General features: G+C 36.8%; 1 protein-coding gene across 4 annotated transcripts; it reads left to right on the forward strand.

Moving 5' to 3' along the window:
• Positions 1–330: 330 nt before the first annotated feature.
• Positions 331–27,686, forward strand: LOC129278346 (sulfotransferase 1C4-like). 4 transcript variants are annotated; one of them, XM_064110464.1, is made up of 8 exons: positions 331–396; positions 6,486–6,570; positions 10,419–10,591; positions 10,943–11,199; positions 14,404–14,521; positions 21,955–22,052; positions 22,977–23,160; positions 24,424–27,686. In XM_064110464.1, the coding sequence occupies exons 3-8, from the start codon at positions 10,438–10,440 to the stop codon at positions 24,531–24,533; spliced, it is 921 nt and encodes a 306-aa protein (XP_063966534.1). In that variant the 5' UTR covers positions 331–396; positions 6,486–6,570; positions 10,419–10,437; the 3' UTR covers positions 24,534–27,686. The 4 variants fall into 4 exon arrangements, with proteins under 4 accessions (XP_063966534.1, XP_063966533.1, XP_063966532.1 ...); XM_064110463.1 differs by lacking the exons at positions 331–396; positions 6,486–6,570 and adding exons at positions 1,507–1,615; positions 2,292–2,373; XM_064110462.1 differs by lacking the exons at positions 331–396; positions 6,486–6,570 and adding an exon at positions 1,510–1,615.
• Positions 27,687–27,913: the final 227 nt, after the last annotated feature.

The following is a 27,913-nucleotide window of genomic DNA, read 5'->3' on the forward strand; positions in this document are numbered from 1 at the left end:
TTTCGTCTTTAACACCTCTAAACCACCCCCTCGCTCACAATTATATTATTTGATCCGCCCGTGATTGTTTTATATTTTGTGTACGTTCACGTCAATGATATTTGTAGTGCTCCTATCAACTCGTGATCACGACGTGATGTACTAAGATGTTTCGATATCGTTTATAGCGGCATATTTATCAGGTCAAGGACTGAATTAAATAAACTTCGCACATAGGGACGTGTAATTTATACTTTATTGACATTAAACAAATATTACAAATATGAAACTACGCTTACTTACTACGTGCAACTGTACATGATATTGGTATGTAGAATGACTGAATATTCCACTCTATGAAAGAGGATCATTGATCGAAGTTTAGCCAATTGTGACCTCTCTATTCTACAAAACAAGGTAAAACAAACTTAATTTTTCTCTGTTAGTTAGTACTATTCATATCCCCCCAAAAAATGTGCGAATCTACGTTCACGTCTCTTGATACATCGCTCTACATTTATATTGTGTCTGTATCTTGTACTGCAAATTTTATAAGGAAAGTAGAATTATAGGGCGTGAATTTACCTGAATGGGTAAATTAATTTTGAAGCAGACGGGCAAATGATTTGAAGGTTTATATATTGCAGAAAGTTATTTTGTAGATTGACTTTTATAAGTATTATACATGCATGTGCAAACCATATGTATATTTGGCCGATGTTTCTGCCTTTTATTCACGAACAAATTAAAATCTTTGTACTATAAAAATTGTATAAATGAATACTTTTTAAATGTGACAACCGAAAATATAAATCATGTCAAAGACCTAGAGCTGTATCATAAAAAAGGATGTGAAATAGATTGTCGGGTAAATGCAGGGGCCACACCAGCTATGATCAGCAGGAAACATCTTGACTCAGTATAGCAGCCAGGGGGTAAGGCTACATGGGAGCCATGATGAATTAAATTTAACAAAATGATGTCATGAAATAGAAAATATCAAAATTTAGAAACTTGGTCATAATGGTGGGAGAGATAAGAATAAGATAAAAAAAAATTTGCTAAAAAAATACAAGTGCGTGCAGGTGATACATTTTTGCGTGCTTAAAGATAAGATTTTTTTTTATGAAACGTTAAAAGAGATAAAAGATGCAGACTGTATACTAAATAATATAATATATGGCGAGACATTCCAAATATCAGGGCCATTGTGGCGTATAGTCTTACAGTCAGGGGCCTTAGGCCCATAATTTGAAGTTTTGGGGACAGAGTTTAATGTAGGAAAATGGACTATTTTGTAGCTTTTTGAATTTGTTCGTACATGTATTTGCTCAGTGCGCATGTTTTTGACTAAATGAGCATGCTAATTATCGTCTTTGATATTTTGGGTTACCGCACATGCAAATTAGTTAGTCTGAAAGAGATTTTGGTTTGTACGCATGCAAATTAAGTTGTGTATGTAAATTAAGATACTGCCCTCGTGGAATGCGTGTGATGTGCTGTGGCATTGCATTGGGCGTTGACACAGACACACGAGTTCGAGCCAAGGTCGTTAACAGACGTAGCACGGTGCAATGTCCAAGGTTGCGACTCGCTTGCGAAGTTTGAGTGTCTTAATTCAAAGCAGTATTAGTGAGTAAGTGAACTTAAATATTTTATAGTGTTTCTCTACAAATTATGCAAACATTTTGGTGTTAATATCAGGAAATGTGAAGGATCCAAAAGAATTATGGAAGATTAGTTGCATAACATGCCTTACTGTTAGAATAGATACAATTTCTTCGTATCGCATTGAATAATTGGGAAATGCTTTTGAGTGTCAGAAATTCCGTTGATATCACGAGGTTTTATTATAATTTATTGGAAAATATTCTTGGTACTTTGTAAAGAGAGATTTGAGATTTTAAGTAGATTTTAGTAAGTAACCGATGATAGAAAGAATCACAGAAATAGTTGTATTTATTTGTGTTACAGAAGATGAGTAAATGCAGAGATTTATCAGGTACAATATAGGTATGGGTTTAATCTCAGACGAGACTTGTCGTAGGCACATGAGCGTTGATGGCGCTACAGATGTAAACAATAGAATAAAGATGGCGGCGCCCATGAGTTAGATATTACTGTGGTGAGAAGGGAAACTTTTATTGAGAAATACATCTTGTTTAGGCAAAGTTGTTACAAGGTTTTTGGAGACTATATCCTTCAGGTTCATAAGCTTGAGTAGGTATGTAATGTCAATTAAGTGAAAAAAAAAGAGTTCATATTTCTATGACTATGTAGTCATTTGCATATTTTGACATGTTTTATTGAAGGACAGTGCATGACTCTGCTCTGCAGTGAGATTGGTACCTCTTAGACGGTTGCTCAGTGGGTGTGTTGTCTTCGAGCCCTTGGGTACGTTTCAGTAGAATGGATCTATGAATTTATTTCTGTTTGTCACATTTGAAATACAAGAAATGTTATATGCTCTAATTTAGGTTATGCTATACAGTTGAGTGTTTGAGTCATTTGACTTTATTTGAAGCACAATGATTTCTTAGCTCTTATTGAATTATAAATGGATCTTGAAATCTTGATGTTAGACATGCATGGATTTGGTAGTTCAGATGATGTTCATAAATTGGTAATAATACAAAATGTAAACAAGCTCTCGTGTAAACACAAATGAAGTCGAGACGTAATTCAAGATTTATTAAGTAATCACTAGAACAGCATAGATTGGTATGCAGTTGAAAGGATAATTTCATTTGATATGCAACTTATATAACATGTTGTAATCATCGTATAAACTGCATGTTATTATTTGCCTTCAAGTGACCTATGAAAGTAAATTCTGTCATATTTTTATGAGCCCAAATCTTATGACACCTTTTTTCTTGATTGTATTTTTCAGGGTTTTTTTTATTGTCACTTTGTATATACTACGAGCTACGTACAACTACAGCCGAGACTAACGGCAATGAAATAAATAACAGAACTGCACTCATCACGTATTTCTGGTCTTCATTGTTGTACTGTGGCCAGGCGCGTAGCCAGGGGGGGCGGTGGGGGCGGTCGCCCCCCCCCAAAACGTCCCCAAAAAGAAAAAAAAAAAAGGGGGAAAAAGAGAGGAGAAAAGGAAAAGGGAAGGGAGGAAAGGGAAGAAAGGTAGCTTTGTGTTTTTTTTTTTCTTTTTATAATTTTTTTTTCTCAAAAGAGAATTAAACTCCTTCACTCTTGCTCTAAATATGAATTTTGCTTCCGCGCTGCGCGCGGTTAAATGACAATATTGAAGTTCTCCTTTGTTTCCCCCACCCTTTCTCTAACCCTGTTTTTCCACCTCAGCTATATGTGTTTCTTGCCAGTTAAAGTTCAAATGTATACATTAGGGCATGGAATTAGAGTAAAGTTACACCGAAATATATGAAGTTATCTTTTTTTGATTGATCGCGCAACTTCTGGCCGGGTCGGTTCCGGGCGGGTAAAATCTTTATATCAATTTCTGCCGTCACCTCCATAAAGTCAACTTCTCCCGCTTTTCAGCTCATTACTAAACAACAATAATTTTGGGGCCAACAGTTTCCTGATTTAAAAAGAGGAAGGTATAAAATTCGTGTCGTATATACTAAATAAAAAAGTACAATATTTTTTTTATCAAATTCTATTAAACTTCATGTTATTTCCCTGCACATTCATCTCCTGTCATGTTTTGCGCCCTCAGTTTGAAATTTTGAATGACACCTAAGTTTCTTTATATTTCAAAATGAAGCGCTTCAGGATTAGTCAAAGAAATTAGGCATCCTTTTTTATATAATTTCAATAAATCACAGAAGTTTCAACTTTTTGAGCATTATTTTCTTTGTAATGAAGTTCAATAATCTTAGAAAATCAATTGAATTAGAGCCGATGGGGTATTAGAGATAGGCCTATCTGCATTTGATGAAACGTCCGCCCTTTGAAATTTCAGAGTTTCATTGCTCTGCGCGGGGAGGAATATCTTCCACCTGGTATATACACTTCTTCTCCTCTGTTTTGCGAGTTAAAGATATGCACTGTCGCTAAATTGTTTGTAATCAAATCTGATCTTTCCAAGGGAAGTATTCAATATATTTTTGAGAATACTCGTTTCTCGGGACCCTTTTCATGGCAAAAAAATTGATAAAACGTTTTAGCTTCCACGCTTTGCGCGGGGTTATTATTATTTTAATTTCCTCCATTACCTTTTTTGTGCGTATACAATCACTTTTGAAAGCAAGGTTCATGAAAACAAGGTTCAAAATCACAATATAGTCAACTGAATTGGAGCTGATATAGGTACTAGAGACAAGAGAGACGGCTCCTTTTCAATTTAATTTATGAAACACCAAAAGCTCCGCGCTTCGCGCGGGAGGGGGAAACTCACCCTCCCTGCACCCACCCCCTAGGGAGCGCGCTTCGCGCGCTCTGTAAGTGTTGGCACGCTTCGCGTGCATTTACCGCCCCCTCCAAAATGAAGTCCTGGCTACGCGGTTGACTGTGGCCCTGTACACACAAAGCACCAAACTTTCCATACGTCACTATTAAATCAATAACTTCATTTTTTCATGCAAAAATATGCTAATTTATGTAAATTAGCAGTAATTTATGCATGGAGCCATATGCCTATAGGAATCAATTAATAAAAGTTGATAAAAAAAGAAACCAAACTTTAGTAATTTACTTTAGGAAAGTCTCTATCAGGTCAATAGCTTTAATTTTTCTCACAGAACATAGTGTTGAAAATTGCATCTTTATGCAAAAATATGCTAATTTATGCAAATTAGCAGTAATTTATGCATGAAGCCATATGCCAATAGGAATTCATTAATAAAGAGATACCAAACTTTTGGGAAAGTCTCTTTCAGGTCAATAGCTTTAAACTTCCTTATCAAACATGATATTGAAAATTGTGTCTTCATGCAAAAATATGTTAATTTATTAAATTAGCAGTTAATTTATGCATGAATAGTAAAAATTAGTAAAAAGGAATAAAGAGAAACCAATCTTAAAGAAAATCTCTATCAGATCGATATCTTTAATTTTCCCTATTAAACGTGCTATTAAAAATCCCGTCTTCATGCAAAATGTGCTAATTTATGTAAATTAGCAATTATTTTATACATGTATGTATAAATTAGTCCCATTCCAATGGGTATTAACAGTGGAATAGGGGCCAAACATTGAAGTACCTCTATCAGCTCAAAAGCTTCAATTTTACCAGCAAAACATGCTATTGAAAATCCTGTTTCCATGCAAAAGTGTGTTATATTATGTAAATTAACAATAATGTATGTATGAAGCTGTATTCCAATGACTAAGCAAATATTACAGTGAAAAGAGGCCAAAATATGGAAGAAAACCTGTATCTTTCCCACAAAATATGTATGCTATTGATAACAAATTCATTTAAAAACATATGCTATTTTGCTAATTATGATATGCTAATTATTTCTGCTATAATGGAAATAATTCTGCATAAATAGTATGTGCTGCTTATTGAAGCAAATTTGATGCAAATTCATCTTACGGGAAACAGACCCCTCTTTGAACGGCCTTCCATTTTAAATCCTGTCCCCCATTCTCACTCCCTACACACTAGCGTAAATCCGGTCGGATTAATTAACATTGAAAATGGATTCTTATTCGGGAACTGTACACAAATCAATCTAGATTTGATGCCCCATCAAAATCCCAAATACCCCCCCCCCCTCCAAAAAAAAAGCTTCTAGAAAAGTTTAGGTCTGTACTATACATTATACAGTAATTTACGATGAATAGTGTTATTTTGCATAATTTTGCATAAATTAGCATTATGAAATAGGTTTCCAGTCATTTCCTATCAAGAATTAATGCTTTTGATACCAGTGACACATGTGGAAAAATGATTGTGATTTTGACAATTATATATGTCGAGATATGATAAAATGTGTTTTTGCGTATAATTAGCATAAAATTTGCATAAATTAACCTTAAGAAATGATTCATACTCACCAATTTTATAAAAATCGATATGCAGTTGAATATTTAGTAGAAGAAGACCTAAGTACACAAAAATTGGGCATTTGAAAATTATTTTTAGTGAGATATGGTGGATTATGAGTTTTTTTGCATAAAATTTGCATTAATTAGCATTTTAAAATAGGGTGCCCTTCACCGATTTCGGGGCACCCATCTAGAATTAATGCTTTTGATACCAGGGACCCACATGCAAAAAATTGCGCTTTTGTAAATTCTGTCCCCAAAATTATGCTAAGGCCTCTGACTATTATGACTGATCAATATTCTGGGGTTGGTTAAAATATCTGTTGAATGTCGTGCTGGATAAGTATGCATATCTTTGTTGTAGATTTAAAAAAAAGATTGCGAAATTGAATCGGAATAGTATTAATTGCAAAATTTGAACCTAAATATGGCTTTTTGGTAAATGTTAATATCCTCAATATTTAGATATGCATTGTCTGAAATGTCATAGTATATTATTCCATTATCGTTTTTATCCAATGCATTAGAAAACATATTAAGTATTGTCCGGGATATGTTCGTAATTCTTGTAGATTTATTTATCAGATGTTGAGGTCGAAAAGATGACAATAAGTTAGTACAAAGTTAACCGAGGGTAGTATAGGAACATGAAATGTCAAAGTCGCCCAAAGTAAAATATTTCTTTCTTTCCAAGTCATTTGAAAATGTTTGTGCTTCACTGATTATGGGTCTATAAACTTCACCGATTATTTTATTCTTATTTTTGGTGTTGGAAATTTTTACGAATACAATTTAGATTCTGCACTTTCAAGTTCAATATCATGTTTTAGTTTGTAATTCAATTTTTTATGAACATAGAGAGTGACACCTCCCCCTTGCCAACTTTACGATCTACAGGGCACATGAGAGTAATTCAACCGCGCGCAAAGCATGCCGGACAGGCGTAAGTAAAGATCACATGACTTTATTAATTAAAATAATTCTTTAAAAATAGACAAAATGTTTGTATATCAAAATATAAATGATAGAAACAATGTCATGTTTATACTCTTTCATAATTAAGGCCTTTGGGGAGGCTAGACTGCATTTTTGTATTTCATTTTAATTATTATTACCCACAATGCAGTTCGGGTTTTTCTGGCAATGAACTGGCCGAAATTATGGTTAGTCTTATTTCAGGCCATTTAACTTTTGATTGAGCTGGACAAGTACCCGATTGACATAGGGGGAAGTGGGGTAATGACGAACACCTTTCTGATCAGAGCGATAGCAAGAATCAAAGTGAGCCTTATTCCAAAACTAGTACATAATTTGATAAAAACACACCATACATTGACTGTAACAACGTCTTTATTCGACATCAAGCATTGCTTTAGAATTTATAGTACAAAACGCAGATTTTCGGGATTACCCCGCACTTCCGGGCCACAGGGTAATCGCGAACGCTATTCGTGGAAACATAAACAAGTAAAGATATGTAATTTGGATTCTTTTCGATTATTCTTTAATCGGAGAAGACAAGTCAACAGATCCCTGCATGGGAAGTCAGACAACATTCTGTGTTACGGCTATTATGTCGTGACAGCAGAACCTCACCTCTCTTATGAGATGTTCGGGATTACCCCGCGTTTGGGATTACCCCACTCTTCATTCTTCAATGAAGGAAACGTAAAAAAACGAAAATCTGTCATATGCATTTTCCCGATTATTCTTTAATCGGAAGAGACCAGTCAACAGATCCGTGCATAGGAAGTCAGACAACATTCTGTGTTACGGCTATTATGCCGTGACAGCAGAACCTCACCTCTCCTATAGACATTAAGATGTTCGGGATTACCCCGCGTTCGGGATTACCCCACTCTCCCCTATCAAGTCTCAATGTACTGTTAATTGTGACTAATGTCAGTGAATTAAAGCAAAATCTATCGAAGGATTGATTTTTGATGATTTTTTGATGAGCTATGATTTAACACGTGAGTGAATGGGGGTCTGTAATACTCATGTGAGCCCTATACAGTGGTGCTTGAAAGTTGTGAACCACACCAGAAAATGCACTGCTTCATGCTGAGAGTAGAATGGAGACAACAACGCTATAAATGTTTGGCGAGCCAGAGAAACACACTATATATATTGAATGTAATATTATCACCTGACTTCACAATTAAATATCTAAAATATGGCAGAACTTAAACACTTGAAATATGTTCATTTTCTGGAGGGGGTCACTAACTTTTTAGCACCACTGTATATAGTTAAATTTGCACTTATCGATAATGAAAATGGGAGGGGACGATGAATGCAACCAAGTCTCTGCGAGGCCAATTTTAGAAAACGGAAATAACTTTACATCCGATTTTCTCGAAATCGTTTTTGCGCGCGTGAAATTACTTAACGCTCATATGCTACCAAGGCGACGTTATGTACAATGTGAATTGGGACAAATAGTTTTCAATAATTTAAAGGTCAAGTTCACCCCAGAAAAATGTTGATTTGAATAAATAGAGAAAAATCAAACTAGCATAACACTGAAAATTTCATCAAAATCGGATGTAAAATAAGAAAGTTATGACATTTTAAAGTTTCGTTTGTTTTTCACAAAACATTGATATGCACAACTCGGTGAGATAGTCGATGATGTCCCTCACTCACTATTTATTTAGTTTTTTATTGTTTGAATAATATATTATTTCATTTTTTACAGATTGGACAATAAGGACCGACTTGACTAAACCATATAGTATTGAACAATGCTTATTCCACATGTTAGGGGGGAGTAAATCGTTGTTTCACTTGACAATCAGGAGAAATTTCGAATATTTCATATTTCATACAATAAAATACAAAAGAAATAGTGAGTGGATGACGTCATCATTCTCATTATTTGCATACCGATCAGGATGTGCATAAAACTGTTTTATGAAATTAGGCAAAATTTTAAAATGTCATAACTTTCTTATTTTACATCTGATTTTGATGAAATTTTCAGTGTTATGTTTGTTGGAATTTTCTCGTTTTATTCAGATCAATTTTTTAGTTGGGGTGGACTTGTCCTTTTAAATTTCTTGACCATGAAATGTGCTTTTGATTGAGAGATATTATTGAAATGGTGTCTGAAAACATGAATTTTAGTAAAAGTTGAACTTTTCTAAATTGGTAAAAATGCTATATTTCGGGAATTTATATTCCCCTACCTGTATTATTTACTGAATGGGAAACAGAAACGGCAACCGGGGATTCTCTAACTTTTTCCTTAAAGGGACAAAAATCAGTAGAGTCTCACGGGTCGTACTTGGAGAAGCCCAAAAATAGACAAATGAATGAATAAATAAAGAAAGAAAGAAATTGAGAAAATAGCCAAACATAAATCAAAACAAATTTAATGATAAATAGATAAATTTTGAAGGGTCAACCATTTAAGAAAGTTGTGCCCCATATGCCAATATCTGCACCTAAGATGTTTTCCTTATGACGTCATTGCACACACTAATACGTACACACACGCACGCTCGCACCCACACACATTCATTCATACATTGTCCGATATGGACTAACCCACGCCCCAAATATGAAGACATATGTGTACGCCACTGAAGGACGTCATTGGCAACCTTTAATCAAATAGGAAAAGAAAACGGCGGCCATAATTAGATCAATAGCCCTGCCAAATCTCCTTAGGGTTCGTGGTCAAACGAATGTCTAGCAGTTTTAATGTCAGCGAGATTAAGATTCCTTCTGCAATGAACCCTTTCTGTTCATGTTAAGGTAATAGGGGTTTTTCATACCAAGAACATGTAGGATGAGGTGGGGTGTCCGGACACTTTTAAATTTTAGAGCCTTCTCTTTGCCTATGGATTACAGAAAAAATATAAATTCAATAGTTGTAATCTTCTTGAGTTTTTTTTTCTCTATAATATTCCCTAACAGTTTGTACTAAAAATTGATTGAAATTTTCCCGTTAACGTAAATCGATTGCCCGTATGCGCACGACCTGTCCGGACACACAAGTGGGAATACTATCAAAATCCCTTCATGAAAATGAGTAACCAAGAAGACTTCGTCGAAAGTTGGTGAATAAAAGCCTCAGTTTTGTCCTTTACCGACCGCACAGAAACGTTGTTAGCGCTAACAGAGGCCGTGTTACAACCGGTATTGTGGTAGCGATGCGACAATGCATTACTTACACATCAAAATAAATGTTTTGACTTCACAATCCGAAAGATGTGACTGGGCTTACTGTTTGCGCTCTGTTTGACTAACGACGTTTCTGTGCGGCCGGCCTTGGACTCTGGACAAACGACATATTTGTAAATTTTCATCAGCTCAAAATCTTCGGACGAACTGTTGTTGCAGTTCACCGATTTTCGACAATACCTCGTAGCTGTTCATTGTCATTTCCAACCTCCAAAACTAAATATGGCTGTGCGATTTTAATACTTCATTCGCAAAATTATCCCTTTCAGAATAACTTCTACCTTGATTATGGAGATCAAAGGGGACGTTCCCAACTATTGGAGACAACACGAACATAAAGGCATCATGTATCCCAACGTCGTCCTAGACTCCAGTATTGAACGACTTAAGTCCTTTCAAGTGCGAGACGATGACATCTGGATTCTGACTTACCCCAAAGCCGGTAAGGAGAGGGTGATTTTTTTTTCTACAAACATTTATTCCTGGCGTCAGAATAGGGTTTATTTAGTCAATGACTACACATCATGAATATTCATAAGCACGATTTGAAAAGCTATAAAGAAATTTGCAACGAACACTACTCGTACATTAGAGGTACGTTCGCCCATTGATAGAATATTATTCTTTACCCTATTTTCAATAGTGATTCATATTTAAAAAAAAATCATGCATGATGTATTGAAGTTCAAGAAAATGCCCAGTTATTATGAGGCTGTGAAATTACGTCAGTATTTCAATGCGAAAGTTATGATGCATCATTTAAGACGTTCGACCTTGCCATTTTGACCAATAGGTACACATTGGATGATGGAGATTATTGGCCTTATCCTCAGCGGTGGTGACCCAGACAAAATAGACCGATCTCTATACTGCAACACTGTAGAGATGATCAACTTAGATCAATATTTTCCTCAAACCAAGGAAGAAGAGAAACTCCACCCTCTTGATATGTCCCCGTTCTTAGACGTTATCGAGAGGGCGCCCTCTCCAAGAGCCATGCTCACGCATCTGCAGTATGATCTTTTACCACGTGACATACTCAAATCTAAGGTTTGTCCTGTAAGATTTCATTTTCATGAGTTTTATCAACTCATAATACTCCCTCCTTGAAAATTGATCACTGGGTCTATACGAGCTAACAATAGGTTTGTTATCAGGGATGACCTCTGGCGTTACTTTACCTCACTGGTCGACCTGTCATCCTGAATTAAACGCTTGATGTGAGTATCATTAGTAAATGACCTATCCGAGCAAAGCATGGATGTAAATTACGGTGTCACTTTTTAGTCGTTTATAGAAAAAGAATGTCCCAATTCAAATCCAGGATCACTCCGGATGAGATCCCTGGTGATACGGGCTGATCCAGAGCATAGGCGGATCCAGGGGGAGCCGAGGGGCCCGCCCCCCTCCCTATTGGCGGAGCAAAAAAAAGACAAAAGGGGGAAAGAAAAAGAAGGGAAAAGAGAGGAGAAAAAAAGAAGGGGAAACATAAGAGGAGGAAGGCAAGTGAATAAAATAAGATGAGGGGAAGACTTGGTAAATAATTTTTAAAATCTTGCATGCCACTCATAACTGTACAGTATAAAATTTTCGCTCGCGCTTCGCGCTCGCATTGCCTGATTTATTTATCTTGCTCAATATGGAGCTTAAATATCAAATTTTGTAGTTAATATCCAAAACATATTTCAGCGCGGATATTCGAACTTTCATTATTTTGTTTCATTTACAGATTGATTTTTAAAAAGTGCTCTGTAAGAATTTATGTTTTATCTTCTGAATATTGACATTTTCTGCTCGCGCTGCGCGTTCGCAAAATTTGATTTGTCAGGTACCTATTATTTTCCTGTATTCCATAAAGTTGTCAAATATCCCTATTCAGGTCAAATTGTCAAAACGTAATAGCTAGCGCTGCACGCTCGCATTTTGATTGGTGATTTGATATGTATATCTCAATATTAATTTTATAACAAACTACTAAAAATCAGCATTTCATGACAGTTTATCAAAAATTTCGGCCTCGCGATTTGCGCTCGCATTGATTGTTGAAAATATATTAACCCATGCATCTTATTTTATGATTACAAAAGTGCGTGAAATGTCCAGTTTTCAGGCCATAATAAATTAACAGATTTCGCGTTTTCATTAGGCTTATTAAATTAATAAATAAGATATTAATTTAATAAAGAAAATTGCCCCTTTTTCAGAATGGAATATCGACAAGTTTCCAGGACAAAATACATGAAATTTCAAATTTGTTTAGGTCACACTATTTTAATAGGGCTTATGAAATTATTACACATTTATGTTATAAGAATAAAGCTAAGAAATTACTGTTAGGACATGGGCGTTTTGCCCCCCCCCCCCCAAAAAAAGGAGAAATTTCACGATCACGAATAAAAAGAGAAAAAGAAAGGGAAAAGGGTGAAATATAATATTATTTTCCAAATATTATATTAAAATCTATCACGAACTTGGATTTTTGTAATAAAAATGTCAAAATTTTTAAAAAGGGGAAATGGCTGTTTGCTTTAAGGAAATTTGTAAGGTTCCATACACCAAATACCATTTTCCTGTAAGATTACGCAATCTGGTAAGATTACAGGTGTTCTCGAGACTCTGCTGCAGGTCTGGAACTTCTTTTATTTTAAGAATAATTTTTTTAACAGTGTAATAAAAGAAATTGTTTTTAGAGTGCCAAGATTCTAGGTCTAAATCTCAAAAATACGCGCACACAATAAATACGCAGTTTGTTCTTTATTCAAAACGTACTTAAATTATCCAGATTCATATCAGAATATCAAAAAAAAAATTCTCGCTCTTTGCGCTCGCGTTATTAATGTAGGAAGATACCCAATTAATCATATTTTTCGTGATTTACGAAACATGAGTAGTGTGTCCCGTTTTTATGTCTAAATCTCGTTTCTTTCGCTCGCGCTTCGCGCTCGCATGAAATGTTTAGTTACATGTATATACCTTTCCTGTTTATGATTACAAAAAGTGCTTAGAATGTCCAATGTTTTAGGTCAAAATGTCAAAAAAAATCAGCTCGCGCTTCGCGCTCGCATTATTTGCTTGCTGAAATATGTATCGTTTTCATGTGTGTCTACAAACAGTCCTTAAGGTCTGTTTTCCATCAGGCCAGGGGCCCGTTGCAGAAATAGTTGCAATCAAACGCAACTAAAAAAATATTGTGCAACTTGATTTTCAGCCAATGAAGCACCTCTCTTTCTGCAACAGGCCCCAGAACCTATAATTTCTGGTCGTGATTCGCGCTCGCAGTAATTATTTACATACACATCTTGTTCACGATCACAATCATTGCTCAGAATGTTCAATTTTCAGGACAAAAAATATGAATTTCATGAACAATTAGCTCGCGCTTCGCGCTCGTACTATTCGATTATGGCTTATATGAGATTATTATTTATTCATGTTTTGTGAGAATAAAGCTTAAAAATATAGGACCCCTTCAAAGAAACAAATGAAAACCAACTTTGAGCCCTGCGGCCGATCGGGGAAAATATGGGTAAAAAAAGCAAAGGATCCGCCCCTGCTATATACTCTTTGAAATCAATACGTAAATAATTTGAAGAGCTTCATAATTTCACTGCAGTCCCTACAAATATCCTTTTTTGCTCATAACCTATACGCTCCCAATACTAAATTTAAAAACATACAAGTGTCACTTTTCGTCACCATGTTCAATTAGTCTGCTATGCAGACTCTGAATGGCTCGTGAGGTGGGATCTGCTGGTTTGCGAAGCAAACCAGCCTGAAAGGGCGAGCGAAGCGAGCCATTTCAGAGTCTGCTTCTTCTTGGGAAATCTTGTTCCCACGGTCTCAATAAGTCCCACCCACCCATAATTTCAGAGACATCTGCAGCCTCAGTAGACCTAGTCTGCTATGCAGACTTGTTGAATCAGCTGAGGTACACACACTGTAGATGTGGGTCTACATTTGTAGACTAATGTTCAATTGGAATGTATGTAATTGTGTTGAACGCAGACATTCAAATTCAATCCTGGGGAGCTTTTCGTGGAAGGTCTCATTTTATCCGGCAGTTACAGTGCTTATCTCAGCAAATCAACTTCAGGAAAGTTGTCAGATCTGACAACTTGTCGCACACTGTCGCTTCCCTGAACATAATGAGAGTGAACGAATCGTTAACATTGAATCAGCCTAGGATTGTACGAAATATAACTTTAACTCGTGTTTCTCTCTCTCTCTCAATTCTCATTCCTTGTGATTATACAGATCGTTTACATGGCCCGTAATCCCAAGGACATGATAGTATCATGGTTCCAATTCGTCGGGAAGAATCCAGCAATTCCACTGAAAATGGATACAGCGATTGAGCAGTTTGTCGATGGCAGTAATTACCCCCATATGATCTTGATTACGTGATAATATTGTATAGTACATTATTCATTTTCTGTTTGATTGAAATTAGGCTTAATTTCCATACTTTTGTAGTCATCAATGTTCATTATCCCAAACCTAGCAAAAGCACTAACGTTAATTTGTTATTCACACTTGGCTAAGATTTTTCAACCTACCCAACCAACATGACCAATGACAAAAATATATAGGGGAGAGCGGGGCGAGTTCGCGTCATTTTTTTCTTCTCTTCTGGGCCCCGTAACACAAAGGTTACCGATCAATCGCTAATTTGAAAGAGCAATTCTGATTGTTTCCATGTCAGTCTACAGAGAGAAATGCGCATGCAACGATGATCTTTGATGGCCATTTAATTTAGCGATCTTTGTGACCAGTAAATATTTAGTCCTGGAGAGGTCATTCTTAGGCGGGAAGGTCGTGTCTTTTCATAGATAAAGTCTTATAAGTCTTAAGTATAGGTGATTTCACAATCGCTCTCGCGATCGTTTGCGATCATTTGGTCACAATTACCCAGGTAACAAGCCAACGTTGGCTCCACGTTGGAAACTTGAAAGCCGTTGGACGTTGGAAAAACTTGATGGATTAACGTTGAATCGACGTTGAAAACTAGTTTGATGGAAAGATGATGGACAATCAACAATGACACGACGTTGGCAACGTTGGAAACTTGTTAGTTGGATAGTTGTTGGACAGTCGACAATGTCACAACGTGGGAAACACGTTTGATTGGATAGTTGTTGAACAGCCAGCAAAGGCACAACGTTGGCAACGTTGGAAACTAGTTCGCTGGAAAGTTGTTGAACAACCGACAATTGCACAACGTTGACAAAGTTGGAAACTAGTTTGTTGGAGATTTGTTGGACGGTCGACAATGGCACAACGTTGGAGACTAGTAAGTTGGAGAGTTGTTGGACAGTCGACAATGTCACAACGTTGGAGACACGTTTGATTGGATAGTTGTTGACAGCCAGCAAAGACACAACGTTGGCAACGTTGGAAACTAGTTCGCTGGAAAGTTGTTGAACAACCGACAATTGCACAACGTTGACAAAGTTGGAAACTAGTTTGTTGGAGATTTGTTGGACGGTCGACAATGGCACAACGTTGGAGACTAGTAAGTTGGAGAGTTGTTGGACAGTCGACAATGTCACAACGTTGGAGACACGTTTGATTGGATAGTTGTTGACAGCCAGCAAAGACACAACGTTGGCAACGTTGGAAACTAGTTCGCTGGAAAGTTGTTGAACAATCAACAATGACACGACGTTGGCAACGTTGGAAACTTGTTAGTTGGATAGTTGTTGGACAGTCGACAATGTCACAACGTGGGAAACACGTTTGATTGGATAGTTGTTGAACAGCCAGCAAAGGCACAACGTTGGCAACGTTGGAAACTAGTTCGCTGGAAAGTTGTTGAACAACCGACAATTGCACAACGTTGACAAAGTTGGAAACTAGTTTGTTGGAGATTTGTTGGACGGTCGACAATGGCACAACGTTGGAGACTAGTAAGTTGGAGAGTTGTTGGACAGTCGACAATGTCACAACGTTGGAGACACGTTTGATTGGATAGTTGTTGACAGCCAGCAAAGACACAACGTTGGCAACGTTGGAAACTAGTTCGCTGGAAAGTTGTTGAACAATCAACAATGACACGACGTTGGCAACGTTGGAAACTTGTTAGTTGGAGAGTTGTTGGACAGTCGACAATGGCACAACGATGGAATCTAGTAGGTTGGAGATTAGTTGGATAGTCGACGATGACACAAGGTTGGCAACGTTGGAAACTAGTTCGATGGAAAGTTGTTGAACAACCAACTATGGCACAACGTTGTCAAAGCTAGAAACTAGTTCGATGGAGATTTGTTGGATAGTCGACGATGGCACAACGTTGGAAACTGGTAGATTGGAGATTAGTTAGATAGTATACAATGACACAACGTTGATAAAGCTGGAAACTAGATAGATGGAAAGTTGTTGAACAACTGACACTGGCACAACGTTGGAAACTGGTAGATTGGAGATCAGTAGGATAGTCGACGATGACACATCGTTGGCAACGTTGGAAAGTTGTTGAACAACAGACAATGGCACAACATTGGAAACTAGTGTGTTGGAGATTTGTTGGACAGCCAACAACGTCACAACGTTGGAAACGCGTGTTTGATTGGATAGGTGTTGAACAGCCAACAAATGCACAGCGTTGACTACGTCGGAAACTAGTTCGATGGAGAGTTGCTGAACAACCGACAAAGGAACAACGTTGGAAACTATTTTCTTGGAGATTTGTTGGACAGTCGACAATGGCACAACGTTGACAAAGTTGGGAACTAGTTTGATGGAGAGTTGTTGAACAACGGACAATGGCACAACGTGGACAGCGTAATTGGAATAGTTTATTGGAGAGTTGTTGACAGTTAACATTGACACAATGTTGGAAACTATAATTTGTTGGATATTTGTTTGACAGTCAACATAATATCCCGGCATAATATACACAGTGTTGAGAACGTTAGAAACTGGTTCATTGGAGAATTGATAATGATATACAGACGACTACTCGCATAATTTCCAATGGGGCCAAGGGGGGGGGGGTCGATCAAGTAAGTTTGCTTGTCTATCCATGTCACCCTTGGTATCCCCCAGCAATAAGGGGAAAAGAAATCGAGAGAGAAGGAAAATAATGGGAAGGGAAAGAGGAACTAAAACTAAGTCTAAGGGGAAAACAAAAATAAAGATGGGGTAGAATAGAGAGGCTGCATGCACCGGGGGATGCAAATGTGTCGATTAATATAGAAAATAAAGGAGAAAAACAAGAAAAAAAATGTAGTTCAAGACCAGAATTTCCAGAAACGCCCTCGTCCTTTGCAGCTGGCTAGGCCTTTCACAATAAGTACGAGATATGTCATAGGCCTACCGTCACATAACTATAGAAGAAATTGAAGAAGGAAATACAAGCATCAAATGTGCCTATTTAAAAATACCATACTATTCTGATGCGCAGAATTAGTCGCGACGTCGGACTCCTTCTGTCATGTCTGTGTAGTCTGCTTCCTTTAATTTTGAACTTGAAGAATCTGGCAGAATTTGGACTGGATATAGACAATTAAATTCCAGAATATCTACTGATCTGGAACAGTACTTATAAGCTGCATATTTAGGACCTACAATCTACTGTGGAATTTTATTTGCACTTGCAGATAATCGGTAACTGCAACCATTGATCCCCTCCGAAAGATCACGGAGTCAGCTTCTGTGCGCGTACAGTCCGACGCTAGTATATTCGTGTAAGTAGTAGTAAAGTAGTACTTAACACCAGTCACTGCACAGTATAACATACTAACTAACCTCGTAATTAGCTTGTGTGAGTGACTAATACTAACCTCGCAATACGTGTGAGTGGGAACGAGTATGCGATACAAAGGGTAAGGCAACAGTCATTGGGTGATTTCAATAATTTCAAGTACAGTGTTGAAATCTGGTGTTGGTGTTGTGACAACACCGTACTTGAATCAGGCTGGTGTTGTGATTGACCTCGGAAAATATGGTGTATTTCCGGCAGTTTGTGTTTAAGGCTGGTGTTGATTGTCATCTGCTGAACCCAACACTGCACTGTGGCTGCTTGGTGTTGATGATCTACATGCAATTTCCCCATTCAGCAACACCGACCTCCAGGGATTGGGAGAATCGTGATTTAAAGTTCAGTGTTGGTGTTGATGAACTGTAGCTCACGAACAGGGGGCGAACACGACAAACCATCTCCGTAAAATTATCTTTTTAATTCTTTTACATTTAAGATGAGAGCAAATCATAGGAGTTTTAATACATTTCAATGAAAAATGATATTACGCTTGGTGTTGGAGCTCAGTTCAGCAGCCCTTTCACGCTCTCAACACCGTACACCGTACTTGAAATCACCCAATGACTTGCTACCTGGCATTCCTGCCTTATTTATTATACGCTGCCTTGAATTGACCTGGTCGGTCCTGCCTGGCCTAGCCTGGACCGAGTGTTTTCCAACTGCAGTCAAAGCTGTAGTTGCTATGTGAGGCATGCTACACTTGACGCTGGAATATCATTTAATAGTTATGGCACGAGTGAAACTAGGCCATGGCCATGCATATTGAGATATCAGTTGACTTCTATCTTAATCAAAAAGAGGCAGTAGCTACGTTACTCTGAGTGAGGCCAAGTTACGCGACCTCCTTTTTAGATTTTGTAAATACTGAGAGACTGCAATTACTGCAAGTGGAGCGTTGTGGCCCAGTGGATTAGTCTTCGGACTTTGAAACAGAGGGTCGTGGGTTCGAATCCCAGCCATGGCGTAATTTCCTTCAGCAAGAAATTTATCCACACTGTGCTGCACTCAACCCAGGTGAGATGAATGGGTACCCGGTAGGAAGAAATTCCTTGAATGCTTTGAGCGCCTAGGCAGCCCAGCTAAAGCCGGGGTAATAATAATAGCAGGGCCCGCTGGGAGAACAGTTTTCGGAACTGAAGCGGCTTCCCTGGGTAAATATACCTGTATTATTATTACATAGGTGAGTTTTTGTGATGATTACTGACGTTGCAATTGGCATTGCATACCGAGTCATTAAACAATTGTAGACAGAAACAGAGATTGCAACTCGCAAGAAAATGTAATACATCTTAATTCTTATTACATATGCATATGTTTTTTGGTATTAGTCTTGTTTGAGAAAAAGAGGATGTCAAACAAGTTTGAATGCTACAAAGGCATCAATAAATATCACACGTAATTCTCTTGATTCCTCTTAATTATGTGAAGAGACTTGTAACAGAAAGAATGAAAAGAAATGAATAGCTGTAATAATAGTTGTAATGTTTTTTTATAGAATCATGAACAGGTTACAGATGATGATGGCACAGTGTTGAAAACTGTTTGATGGAGATGGCGCATCGTTGGATTTGTTTAAAATTAGACCAACAAAGAATCAACATTACAACAACATTTAACCGATATTAGACAAACATTGAATCAACGTTTACGCCAACGTTGGACTAACATTGGACTAAAGTTGAATCAACTTTCCATCAACATTGGACCAACATTATACCAACGTTGGATCAACGTCACCCAACGTTGGACCAACATTGGACCAACGCTGCCATACCTGCCTCATCTGGACATAAAGATTATGCACTCATGAATATTCATTACATCAGTAAATGACCAAACATTTTGGTAATATTGCTATAATAATTAGAGTATTTATGTTTATTCAATATATCCACCATGAAAAGTTTCAGAAAAGTATGTGGCTCCATTACCATATCATTTATAATCAAAACATATTATTCTAAGTGAAATATTCAAGGTTAAGTGTGGAAAATGATATTAACTGTATTCTGCCAAGTATAGCAAAGTTGCTCTATATATAGGAGTCAATGACAGGATACAGTGGATAGGTGTAGGATGATAGGAATAGGATATAAAATTAGGATGTAGGATTTTAGGATAGGATAAGACATGATGATAAAGATTAGAATATAGAGTTGTAATGGTGGACTTCACCTTGAAACCAATTAATGTTTTGTTAATTACTGCCATACGTTGGAATAACGTTGGAGCAATGTTGCCAGACAACGTTGGACCATTGTTGCTGGACAGCGTTGAACCCACGTTGTAAACATAGTTGGACTGACGATGTATGCACGTGCACGTCCATCGCTGCTTCAACGTTGCCCATCAACGTTGCAGCAACGCTGTTATTGATGACTCAGCCGACATTATACCAACGTTGGAGCATTGATGGTGGACAACGTTGAACTGACGTTGGAAATGTTGTTGGTCTGACGATGTATGGACGTGCACTTCTATCGATGATGCAACGTTGCTTACCAACGTTGTAGCAATGTTGTATTTGACTATTTAGCCAACATTGGATCAACGTTGCCAGACAACGTTGAAACATTGTTGCTGGACAACGTTGAACTGACGTTGGAAATGTTGTCGGTCTGACGATGTATGCGCGTGCACTTCTATCGATGATGCAACGTTTGCCTGCCAACGTTGGGAAAAAATTTCCCAACGTTGATCCAACGTTGGTCCAACGCTGTATTGTTACCTGGGTATGTTGCACACAATCGCAACGGTTGTAAGCAGTTGCACCACCAATTGTGAAAGGGGCTTATCAACCTAATATTTGGCGGGATATACAAGGTTTTGACAAGAACGAGCCGTAAAGAAAATTTCCGCTGCCTCCGGGTGGGGCAAGTTAACCCTTTAGGCGGGACGAGTTAAGGAAAACAGTGATATATAAAACAAATGATGTATTCAAAACCACCAAATATTTTGTTAATGTTGAAAAACGGCTACTACTACTTTAATAACCTGTGACAAGATTAATGATTTAGCACAAGTATACATATATACCAATATACTAAGCATGTCATGTCATGTTTACAAGGATATTTCTGCAGGGTTATAAGCATTATGTTCATAAATAAGGGCATATTATAGTTGGCAAATTTCACACCTTTCTTTCAACAACTGCATCCATGAGAGTCCATTGAAAGCTAAGATTAACCTGAAATATTTTTTACTCATATAGCATCGAAACGGATAAGTCGTAGTAAGTTTCTATGATTTCGAGCACATGACCTGTCGCCAAAGTATGTTGTTACGTACAGGTTGGTTGTCATCATACCATCAACAAAATGTATACGGTACTTTTTGTTTTTAGCGCCTCTAAATATGCATTATTATTATTATTATATATTCCATCACAGCAAAGGAGAAAATCGCGTGGTGAGCTGAATCGCCCCGCACACCCCAATATAATAATGTATATTTCTAGAAAAGGTCCTAATAAGATTACTTAGAGTTACAAGACTATTACATGAATTACGGGTAAATGAATGATAACATTATTATGTTAAGCAGGGCCGGTTGGGAGAACAGTTTTCAAAACTGAAGTGGCTACCCTAGGTAAAATATGGCGTTATTATTATAGGCATGTACCCCTACGATGGAATTTAATAAACGAGCCTTTCTTTGTCATCTTTGTTCTTTATTTTTCTTTAGAAATGCGCTATTATGGTATTTCCACTTCGCAGACGCTTTCTGCAACGTTCAAAATCTTTTGAAAAGGACAGTCAAATTTAGACAGATTAGAGGTCATTGTCGAAAGTTGGTTGACCGGGACAGCACTTTGTCCTAGTATTCGGACCGGACAAAAAAACTGCACATAATATGTCGTTTGTCCAGAGTCCAGGACGATACTGCTATTTTGATTCACACGATTTTCGAGAAAGGCTGTTTTGTTATGATTCGGGCTTTCGACAGAAGATTCTCTGCGTTATTGAAAGCGTCTGCGAAGGGATCGCTAAAATGCTCTATTAAAGGCAAGACCAGAACATTTGTTCTTTTTATTCTTTCGTCAGAAATGCAATGGGGCCCATGGCCGGTGCACGTTCGTACCTTCTGGGAGCTTAGAGAACACAAGAATATCTTTTTTCTTTTCTACGAGGATCTGAAGAAGGTAAGTTGTATATTATTTTGGTCACCACAGGTCAGATGAAATCACTCGTTAACGATCACCGAAATAGATATAGACCTGATTACGAAAGGAGTTTAAAGCAATATTTATACATTAGAACAATAAGGGTTGACAAATATTATGTTTGTGTTTTTTGTGAAAATATGAACTGGGATCACTTTTGCCTATCTATCAGAATACAAAGATTGATTAACGATGGTTATAATGGTACTAATATTATCGTATTTCAAGGTTTGTGAACATGTACGTGTGAGTGCATGCTTTTTGTTGTTTAAGTAGCTCCCGTAAGAGCTCGCACTGCAGCTTTCTGTTGCATCAACTCCAAGCTGGTATTTAGGCCCCTAACAAATTATATAGGAACATTTTACAGTGATCCTACGTATACAACAGAAATTACTCGCAGACCTTTTGATCTAAGAAGAGAGAATGGCCGATCGGAGATTCATTTTTTCCTTCTTGGTCATGGAAATGTTGTTCGGCCCATGGCCCCCGAGCCCCCATCTTTACGCCAGTGACACGAACAAAGGGATATGGCGAATGGAGCAATAGCTCTAGAAAGATGAGAGCGAGTGAATCGAGTGAGCACATTTGTTTACCTCCTTGGGGGCCACGGGCCTTTAGTCCCCATTCTGTTCCACAGTGATCGTGTGTGTCTCACGGTGTGTTGAAAGAGAGAACGATAAGGATTGATGTGCGTTTAGCACGCGTGTGGGTGAATGTGTGCGTGAAACGGGTGTGTGTGTGTGTGTGTAGAGCGTGTATCTATTAAGTTGGCACACCAAATTTTGATTTCTTTTATTATTACATTGTTTATTGCGGGGTGATATTCATTTTGATACCATAATAGGCAAAGCCTAATAATTGTTGTCATGTTATCACTTTACATAATTTTTATTTCATTCAAAGGAACCCGCAAAATACATCGAGAAAATCGCCAATCATATTGGTCACCCTCTGTCGGAGGAGAATCTACAAAAAGTGGTAAAGTTTAGCCATATTGACTCACAGAAAGCTACTTTCGGGAAATTGGCGGAGAGTGGAAAAATTAACTATGTCAAATACGGAGGCGAGTACGCCTTTCTAAATAAAGGTAAATTCAGTATTTCACATTTGACTGTCAATTAAGTTCCCGTTATAGTAATCATATATTTTAAATAAAATTTTGAATTATTTTATATGTAGAAATATATATAAATATTGAATATATAAATGAATATATATACACACACACACACACACATATATATATATATATATATATATATTTAGTAAAGAAATGGATGAAGAGAACAATGGTAGGCGTAGCTTAAATCAAGGTTCCCCAGAGCTATCTACCCTTTAGAAAAATTGGTGATGCCGAAAAAATGTCTCTGCCGGGAATCGAACCCGGGGCCTTAACCACTAGACCACAGAGACGGGTTAGTGGCTAGGGCGACCCCGATTCGCTTGACCGTCAGATAGACAGATTTTCGACACTATACCAATTATAATTTCCTTTGTCGGGTGAAGGTGGGTTTCGAACAATGACAAGCCGCCATGCTTCAGCTGGATCAAAGCTATTGCTTTGATACAGTACACGTATGGGAGAAAGTATACAAATGTGTAAACTTATACATGTACAACAGCTTTGGCAACTCTTTTATTTAAATATTGTAAAGAAATTGATGAAGAGAACAATGGTAGGCGTAGCTTAAATCAAGGTTCCCCAAGAGTTGCCAAAGCTGTTGTACATGTATAACTTTACACATATATATATATATATTTATATATATATATATATATATATATTAATGAGGCAAAGTGGTAATGCATTGTACTTAGTTCCAACAGTTTATTTTGAATTCAAAATTTTCGACGTTAAACAAACGTCATCTTCAGGGATACAATAAAGCTCACAGTGACAAGAGCACAGTGACAAGAGTGATATATATATATATATATATATATATATATATACATTTATGTAGTGATATCATAACAAATCCGAAAGGTAAAGCTTTTTTTGCAAATCAGCACTCAAAAACCACCATCATCCAATAAGTGAATTTCATTCTTCATATTGTTTTAATTACCCATGCATAAATGGGGAATCATCTTGGTTATACTAGGTTAAAGAAGGGACTCTACGCTGTACACGGACAGATCATTTGAGTTTGTATTTGTGAATACGTTATAGCAAATCTATAATTCGCGGTTTCATTTATTTTACATAATTATTATATTTTCAGTAGACGTATATCCTAAAAACAATAATCCCATTCCACCATGATCATGTGTAATCTTTTTCTTGTTTTCAAATTTCGAAATCATGTTCTGTTTATTTCCCGTTTACACATTCCCCCTTTTCGTCTAGGAGTGAATTATCGTTGGAAGCAATTCTTCACTGTAGCACAGAACGAGGCCTTCGACGAATGGTACCAAGAAATGATGGCGGATACCGATCTCAAATTTACATTTGAGTGATTAACTAGAGATGTGAGAGTAACGATAGAGATTATGTTTACATATAGAATCAAGTGTTTTATTGATCTCATGATCAATATAACAACAAACGAAAAAAAACAATCACTAAATTAAATAAAGTCCGTGGCGGAGAGTCTAACAGATAACTTGACATTCATACAGTTGTAGACAATAATTAACATTCAAAATGGTTTAATTCAAATTTTTTTTTTTTTATGGTTATGAATTTTTCTTTTCTTTTTAGTGTAATAATAGTTAATATCCAAATCTTTTTCCATGTATGTATGAAAAGCATTACAGTTTTTCTTTATGTCTCGATAAGATAGAGATTAATAGTGAATCGAATCAATTTACACTTGGAATAAATATTTAGGGGACCTTTCCATTAAACTAGTTTTCGGTTACAGATCCTTCGATAACAGTTCGATGGTACATCATCTATCGGCCAATCACGTGACCGTGTTCTTATATTGCTGTTGCTCATGTGGCAAACCTATGGCTATCTTTTCCGCACTGATTCATTCCAATTCTCATGGGCTCTATATACATGATATAAGGAAAATAAAACTGAATTATAATTGCTTAAAAGGCAATATCAAAATAACAAAGAATATGGTAACGACCCACCCTAGTTACAAAGATAGTTGTAAGGAAGACCCGGTACCACGCAGATTACAACTTTGAATAGATGCAATTTAATAACGTTAGATTACCAGTATATAAAAAGGCAAATTACACATATTTTTTGCCACATTTCATGAAACTCCTTCTCGTTCCCTTCCTGTGTGGTCTCTAATAACCTAATGATTGACATCATTAATTGGTCGAAAATTTGTATTATTACAAAATTTGACAGCATATCATTTGGCCGTCGCACGGATTTAAAATCTTTCAAATTATACTTGATGGATGGTGAGAAACAACATTACTGGACACCTACATGACGTATGCAAGGCTGCAATTAGAAGAGCTCACAGAAAAAGAAGCGTTTATCGAAGCGCCTAAATGAAGGGTTCTTGGTTATATTCATATGACCATCAATCATGTATTAAGGAGATGAATTCTGAATTGGCTAATGCAACTCGGGATCATTTAGGTAATTGCGGCGAATCACATCGCATACAATCTCGTAATGATTGATCTTACATGAGAGTAATGATGAAAATAATGAGCCCCAGCATTTTATATTGAAGATGATAATCAGAAGAACTTGATGATTTAACGATACTTTGGCAATAATCGTTATCATAACTATCATCATCACCTTTACCATCACCACTGCCATCAATATTGACCGAGAATATATTATTGATTGGTCTGTTTCTCAAACCTTTTTTTATTCCTTTCTACATAATGAAGTGAATCATAACGAAGTACATTTTAAATATCAAGTGCAGACAATGTGAATTAATTTCTGAAGAGTTTACAGGGGGTGTATTATATAGGTCTGGTAGTTTAGATTAGATTACAATTACTACCAGAGTACATTGCAACATTTTTACACCATATATATGCAGATAAAGAAATCTAGCATCATATTATTGTAGTAAGCCATAACTGTTATAACAGGAAGCAAGATGAATTAAAAATAAATATTACATAGCTTATGTAGGTTCGAATCAGTGATAGGTCAATACGCCATCACGTGATCATAGCTGCGAGGATCGCATTTGGTATATTCGATGTTTTGACGTCACCTCAGTGAATATAACTGCGTTGTCAGGCCCCCGAAGCTACCGCCATTTCGTTTAATCCATTAGAAGCTAAAATAAGCCCTCATTTTGTACGTGTATTAGACAATACGCACATCAGCTCTTGCTTTTGCATATATTTTTCCAGTAATATGATTATTAGATGTGGCCAATCATTTTTGTATAATACACAGACCTTTGACATACAATGGCATCAAAGACTTCCCGCCACATTATCTATCAATATCCTAAAAGGGTGATAAGGATCCTAATCAAAGATAATGATCGGCTGAAATCTACCACGTTATCAGATATTACAGCCAAAAGGGTTATTGAGGCTTACAGCTCAACAACCTTGCTTTAGTACATATTTTTTCAGTGAAATTATTATTCAATCTTGATCATTTGGTTTCTATTATATTGCGTTTATTATACACATACCTTACATAACTGAAGAGCAGTGGCACAATAGAGTGCCACTGGAATGAACTTTCCGCCACATGTCTCAATAATTCTACGACGTTTTATTCCCGAAATTGGGTCGAACGCCCCTGGGAATAAAACGTAGTAGAATTTTACGTTATTATTGAGACATGGAATATCTTACTGTGTAATGTTTTAAATCATCGTACGAATGATTATTCTCATGTTATTACCTAAATTTTATGTTATTACCTAAATTATCATGTTATTACCTAAATGTTCAAACCTGCTATCATACTTGTTACAATAAAATAATTTTATATCTAGTCGTAATGACGTCATAGCAATCGTACGATTGGCTACTATTTGGAGCTAATTTGGCATTTACTCTAAAATAAAGGCTTGCAATCATCCAAATATTGGTGCTCTTTCAGTTAATTTGAACCTCAAATAAAAAGATACTTTTCATTCAGATTTTCAATAAAATGAACAAAGTTCGAATTGTTCCATAATCGGATCGTGGATCAGTCGTTAGGTGTGCGATGGCCTTAAGATTTGTTCCAAATTTATCCCATGCATGAAATTCTTACTTAAGCCCTCCATGATGTTTATTTGTATAATGGTGATTTTGGAGCATTAGTATTTGTGTTTAATATGGAAATAAATACAAACAAATAAACCCTTCTTTTTATGTGAACCATTTTTCCCAAGAAGACTGGCTAAAATCAAAAGCAGCATGTTCCGATTTTTTAAAGGGTGCTTTGGGCTGAAATAATTATATCTAAATAAATAGAGCAACACGCTGATATTTTCATCGAAATCGGACAAGGAATAACAAATTTATGACATATCAAATATTTGTATTATTTCGGTGACACAGTTTTATGCATGTCTTCATGAATATGCACTTCGGAAGTTGATGATGTCATGTCCCCACTTCAATTTTCTCATGTTATTACATGAAATCATAATTATGTCATAATTTCATACAAGAGTGCATGATAGATTTGCTCTGTAACAAAATGAGTTGCAGCAATTGAATTACGTGTCAATCCATTTTTGTTCTTATTGTTAGTGGACAAAATTTCGATTCCTAAATTCTAATGCCATCACCATGATCAGCATCACCTAAGTTTTCAAAACAGCTCATAATCCAATGGAGTGGAATTAGAGGATTTCTGTATTCATTTTTCAAGACTAAAATTTTAATCAAATCACGATAGTGAATTTAGTGTCTTTGGCAGCATGACCTGAGGTGGATAAGTC

The sequence above is a fragment of the Lytechinus pictus genome, chromosome 15, assembly GCF_037042905.1.
Source record: "Lytechinus pictus isolate F3 Inbred chromosome 15, Lp3.0, whole genome shotgun sequence".
Classification (NCBI taxonomy): Eukaryota; Metazoa; Echinodermata; class Echinoidea; order Temnopleuroida; family Toxopneustidae; genus Lytechinus; species Lytechinus pictus.